This window comes from Tupaia chinensis, unplaced genomic scaffold (genome assembly GCF_000334495.1).
Source record: "Tupaia chinensis unplaced genomic scaffold, TupChi_1.0 Scaffold000322_1, whole genome shotgun sequence".
In the NCBI taxonomy this organism is placed as follows: Eukaryota; Metazoa; Chordata; class Mammalia; order Scandentia; family Tupaiidae; genus Tupaia; species Tupaia belangeri.
In genome coordinates this window covers 4663350-4669729 of record NW_006159816.1, presented here as the reverse complement: position 1 = coordinate 4669729, position 6380 = coordinate 4663350, and the positions used below count along the sequence as shown (strand labels likewise).

At 36.0% G+C, this 6380-nt stretch overlaps 1 protein-coding gene across 2 annotated transcripts in view; it reads left to right on the top strand.

Moving 5' to 3' along the window:
* The window catches only part of PLEKHA3 (pleckstrin homology domain containing A3), a 30576-nt gene extending 24537 nt beyond the window's left edge, over positions 1–6039 (top strand). For both annotated transcript variants that reach the window (XM_006151648.3, XM_006151646.3), the window contains one exon: positions 4449–6039. In XM_006151648.3, the coding sequence (XP_006151710.1) occupies positions 4449–4576 (128 nt within the window). In that variant the 3' untranslated portion in view covers positions 4577–6039. The remainder of the gene's footprint in view (positions 1–4448) is intronic.
* The last annotated feature ends 341 nt before the right edge of the window (positions 6040–6380 follow it).

Here is a 6380-nt window from a genome sequence, read left to right as displayed (position 1 = left end):
CCATTGTTTTCTTTTTTTTTTTTTTTTTAAGAATTATTTCACATGAGTTTTGCCAGAGAAGGACAGAGAGAGTGTGAGAGGGAAAGCTAGAAAGTAAGCTGCCAGGTCCAGGACTCTAACTACAGTTAGCCATTTGGGAATTCCAGCACCTTAACCACCACGCCACCTGCTGGTCCCACCAGATCTAGGATTTGAACCATGGTCAGCTCAGCTATGTGGCAGTGCAGTGCCTCAACCACTATGCCACCTGCTGGCCCCAGTATGGTCTTACAATTATATTTTCATTAGTACACTTATACTTTTCAAAGTTTTTACCATTTTTCATGAAGTATGTGGGATAGAAATTATATACAGTGGGCCAGCAGGTGGCATGGTGGTTAAGGTGGCTGGACTCTCATGTGACTGACCACAATTCGAGTCCTGGACCTGGCAGCTTGCATTCTCACTTTCTTTCTGTCTCTCTGTCTCTGGTCAACTTCAGATAACTAAAATAAAATAATGACAATGAATAAAATTAAATAAAATAATTCTAAAAAATAAAGAAATTATATACAGTTCCTAGTTAAGGAACTGATTGTGTTTCAAGAGTTCATTGTATTCCACTTGTTTAGAACACAGATTTTATTTTTCTATGGAAGCGATACAATGGTTAGATAGTAGATAAAGGAGACCGGCTATATCATAGGATAACTGACATTGGACTAAACGATTGTATTGCATTTGTAATATTTGAATATATTGAGAACATTGATTGAGGTAGAGCTGTTTTGTTTAACCAAGAAGTTAAACAGGTTTAATTAGAGGAAGATTTGGAGTTCATGCAGATGGTAGTACTTCTAAAAGAGACCACTGGCCATTTTCAGACTTTTAAAAGTTGGTGGCATCTTTTTTGTTGTTGTCCGTATTTTTATGGAACTAATCATTTATTGATACAGAGCACTACTTGGTGCTCATTATCATTTTGAAATATATAGCTCATTGGATAGAGAAATGAAGGGAAGGAGGTGGGTTAAGGGTGGGATGGAAAAGTGAGAAAGAAACTTTCCTAAGCAATTGAGTGAGACCTGAAAGAGAAAAGAAGAAGAGGGGGACCCACCTTTGGTGGTGCCATCTGTAGGACAGCTTTGCTCTGTAAGGTGAGACCACATGGAAGGCCCAGATTGAACTCCTGGTCCAAACTAACGGCCTGGTGTGGTGATGCATGCCTATAATCTAGTGACTTGACAGGTTAATACAGGAGAATTGCCAATTTTAGGCTGGTCTGGGTAACATAGAGAGCCCAGTTTAGAGCTGAGTATGGTATTTATTGTTTTTTAAAATACATTTATAAAATTATTAATTATTATTATTGTTTTAATTAAAAATGATTTGGGACCAGCAGATGACGTAATGGTTATGTGGCTGGACTCCCACGTAATTGACCACGGTTTAAGTCCCGGACCTACTTGCTTATACTCATGCTGGGCGTGTGTGCATGCGTGCCCAAGATCCTGAGAGGAGAATGAAGGAGAAGGGATTGCGACGTGGACATCCCCCCAGGGAGGACTTCTCGTGTTCTGTCTGTCTCTGTCTTTTCCGGTGAGCGCACGTGCCCTATAGCAAAAACCTCTCAAAAAAAAAAAAAATTAGTAGTAGTAGTAGTTTTAAAAATTTGCTGGGACCAGCAGGTGGCGTGGTGGTTAAAGTGCTGGACACTCCCACATGACCAACCATGGTTTGAATCCCAGATCTGGTGGCTTGCTTTCTCACTTTCCTTCCTTCTCTGTCTCTCTCTGGTAAAAATTAAAATAATGAATGAATAAATAAATAAATTTAAAAAAATTTGCTATAAGGCATGCACGCTCAACAGAGAGAGAGATAAAGAGAGAGATAGAGATAGAACAAGAAAGCAAGTCACCAGGTCACTGACTTGAACCATTGTTGACCCTGAAGGGAGTCCACTGCCTGGACCATCACACCATCTGCTGGCCCCTTATTTATTATTATATTATTTTTAGTTTGCTATAGGGTATTTGTGCAAGAGAGAAAGAGAAAGTGAGAAAACAAGCTGCCAGGTCTGGGACCCAAACTCTTCAGCCATGTGAGAGTCCAGCACCTTAACCACCATGCCACCTGGTGGTCCTGCACATTACTTTTTTTTTTTTTTTTAAGAAGTTTTTGGGCGCATGCGCTTGCCAGACAGACAGAGACAGACAGACAGAAAGCAAGAAATCACCCCCCAGGGGGATGGCCACAATCCCTTCTCCTCCATTCTCCTCTCGGGATCTTGGGCACGCATGCACACGCGCCCGGTGTGAGTTTTAAGCCACCGGGTCCGGTACGTGAACCGCGGTCGACCACATGGGAGTCCAGTGACATAGCCATTACGCTAACTACTGGTCCCCCACATATTACTTTTTTAATCCAGACTTCATGAAAGAATTCTGTATGTTGCCTTGTACTTTTCTCTTGTGCCACTTCTTTTTTCTTTAAGAGTGTCACTTGTGACAGCTGAATTAATTTCATTGTAAAGCTATTCATTTTCCTTAGCTCTCTTCTCTTTTAGGCACCCTGGTCCCCAATTTTTTGAGAACAGTTTTTTTAAGATTTAGGTTTACATACCTTAACATGTTTAGCATTACCCAATTTAGCTGTTAAGAAATGTAACAAAACTAGGGACCAGCAGATGGCATAATGGTTATGGCACTGGATTCCCATGTAGTCGACTATGATTTGAGTCCTGGACCCAGTGGCTTAAAATTCACACCCATTGCGTGTACATGCATGCCCAAAATCCTGAGAGGAGAATGGAGAAGGGCTTGTGGCATGACCGTTCTCCCTGGGGGTGATTCTCGCTCTCTGACTCACCAGTGAGTGTACACAGCCGATAGCAAAATTCTCCCCCTGCTAAAAAAAAGGGGGAAAAAAAAGAAATGAAGCAAAACTAGTTGTACACAAATGCACACACAATACGTGGGGCCTTCAAAAAGTTCATGGAAAATGCATTTACGAAAAAACTATATATGGAATCTGAAAATTTTTGTGCCAAAATAAACTTACACTTTAATTCAATAATTTGATTTTCCATGACCTTTTAAAATTTAATTAATTATTTTTAAAGGGTTTATTTTAAAATTATAGTTTATTTATTTATTTTAAATTTTAATTCGTTTTATACATTCAGTCACTGTACATCACGTAGTTGTACAGTAAGTTTACCAAATGTGAATACACTTCATACTACACTCCATGAACTTTATGAGGTCTCTTGAATTACATACATACACATACACATATGTATATCTCTGTTTAAATGTCTTTAAACTGGCATGTATGGACTAGGTCAGAAATTTCATCCTGTGGATATTTTTTTTCCTGTTTATGCCAAAGTTTAGTGTTTCAGCTAGTTAAAGGGGAGATTAAATTAGTGTTCTTCCTTAGAAAGTATGTGTTTTGCAATTGGTAGTATTAGTTAAAAGTCTTTATCCAAAAACATTCTTTTCCTTGTGAGATGCAACTGCTCCTACTTTTTTATTAAGATCATTAGAAATTATAAAAATAGTAATTGTCATGGTAAATTCAGGTAATAGGCATGAAAGTGCAACTGTTGAAACAGGACAGTACCATTATGTCTAGTTATGCTCACTGAACACAGAGTTGCAGGGATCATTTTGTGCTTTGCTCCCCGCACACACACCCCCCCCCCGGATTTTGACTTACAGCACATGCACTCACTGGAGACAGAGAGAGAGAGAAATTGAGAAATCATTACCTAGGAGAAATGGCCATGCCACAGTCCCTCTCCTCCATTCTCCTCTTGGGATTTTCAGCACACAAAAACACACACATACACACACACCTTGTTTTTCAAACTATGAAGTCTGGGACTCAAATCAAGTCTGGACTTAAATGGCTGGCCATGAGGGATACAGCACCTTTACCACTACATCACCTGCTGGTCCCACGAGCTGCATTTTAAATGGAAAGATGGGAACTTTCAGTATGATGCACCTTGCCAGCTTTGCTTAAAATAAAAAGAGGAAGGCTTGAATTTGGTCTTATTTCTATTACCGTTTTTCGGATCTTGATTTCTTTGCCTTGAACTAAGGAGGATATTAACAACATTAAAACAATCAGGCTGAAAAGCAGTAGCTTACTAAGAAAGAGATTACATTTAATTCAGCAAGTATTGACTGCCCAACCATGGTTCTGACAGTGAACAATGAACAAAACAGGTATCTTTACATTAGATATTTTCATAATTTATCTGATATTTCTGAAGTTTCTCCTTATGACCATCAACAGAAAAATTGTTATTATTTTTTTAACTAAAGAAAGAACTAAATGAAAATTAGCAGGAAGCTAAAGGAGTTTCCTGTCCTCGATTAGGAGATTTAAGAAGTTCTTTCTTGGAGTACTGGAATTAATAATTGATAGGATGCTTAACCTCTTAATCAATTTCTTAATAGGACCTGTTCACTGTTCAAGAAGTACAGTTAATGGAGATTTGGCATCAGCAACCATTCCTGAAGAAAGCAGACTTATAGCCAAAAAAAAATCTGAATCAGAAGATCCTCTTCCATCCTTCTCTTCTTGAGGAATTCGAAGTGTCCAACTTCCTCTAAGTATTGCTATGCAAAAGCTGCTGTAATTAAACCATTGTTATGGGGAGTAGTTTTTCCCTTTACTTAGGATTTCTCTGCACTTTATAGAATATTGTAAAACAAAGAAATGACACACATACTTTTGAAGTGTATTTTATCTTTATATAGTTTATTTGCAAGAGTATTTTCCTAATAACTTCACAGTATGAATGTGCATTTTTTTTTTAAATGATAGTGTAACATTTTGACATCCACAAGACAAATGTAGATATTTTTCTAAAAACCTGTGAAGGACTGACAACTCGGTCAGTGTGTATTGTAGCTTATAAACATGAAATCTTACAAGGTTTCAGTTTGACAGAGTGTGATATATGTAACTTGTGCCATGGACCAAATGGTCACTTTACCCCAGCTAAAAATGAGTTTCTGTAGCAGCTCGATGGTGACTGCATTGTATTCTTGTAAGCAAAAAGGAAGCACTTAATGTTTTAAATATCTTTAGCCCGAGTTCCATGACATATTGAACATTTTTAAAAACGAGACTCTGCTGTCCTTCATATATGAAGTTGACACTACTGATTTGTCAATACCAAATGTTGGGTTAAAGTATTTAATTTTTTTTTAATTTATTTATTTTCTTATTGCATCAAATGATGATTGCATCCTGACTTTTGTGACCTACCAAATTTGAAATGTGTATACATTGTTTGTTCTAGAAAAGAGGTTAATGTTGTAGTGACCTTGCTCACTTATACCAGCGAAATAAAAACTTTCAATAAAGGAGGTTTTAGTGCTTTTTTTCTAAAACAGACTTTAAGCTGCTGTTGTAAGGTATTATTTGCAGCTTTTTAGAATATCTAGAAACATTTTTTATTTATGAATATTTATACAAAAAAGGAATTCTGTCAAGGTGATTACTGATTATATCACTTAAGAATGGCATTATTTAATTAAAGAAGTAGCATTTTTTTTTGTAGTGCCTGTCCATACCTGTTATCAGTGTTTGCCTTGTAATCTGTTTTTTTTAAAATTCACTTTGGGGTGATGGTTTTGTCCAAGGTTTTGGATGAAGAGCACTTTAAAACAAATGGTTTGGTCTTTTTAAGTTAATCACATAGTTAATAAATATGTGGTTTTTGCATCTAAACTCATCATATAATACATTGTATTTTTTACATTCTTTGATACTCTGTTTAATTTTTATTAAGTGCTAATAGTATTCTTTATGGATTTGATTTTTGTTTGTGTATACACAAATGAGCTTTGAATGGTCTGACCAATTTCACTTTAAATTTCTCTTTTAAGATTATGTGGGAATTTTTTTTTTTTTTTGAGAATTAATGTTTGGTATTTACTAAGAATAAGTCTATAGTTATAGGCCTTCTTTAAGTTTAAATGGATATACATAATCTATATACGTCAATATGTATTTAGATAAACTGTATGCTGTTTAAAGTGTTTGTGATTTTAAATAGCACACAGGTTATTAATCTGTTCTATATTTGGTACAATCTTTTTCTTCCCATAAATTGTATTTCATATGTTTTAATTAGAAAAAAGTTAATAATGTGTTACTGATGTTGAGTGGATATTCAGGTTTTTTTCTTTTTTTTTGTGGTAAGAAACTGCGTAGTTGATAACACCATGAAGGTCAAGGTGCTACTGATGAGTTTTTCTGATAGTATTTTTTTTTTCCAAGTAACATTTAAAACAAAAACATTATAAAAAGTATTTGAAGTTATAGAAAATAATCAAATCCATTTTCTATTGCTTTACCCAAATAGATGAATTTGTGAA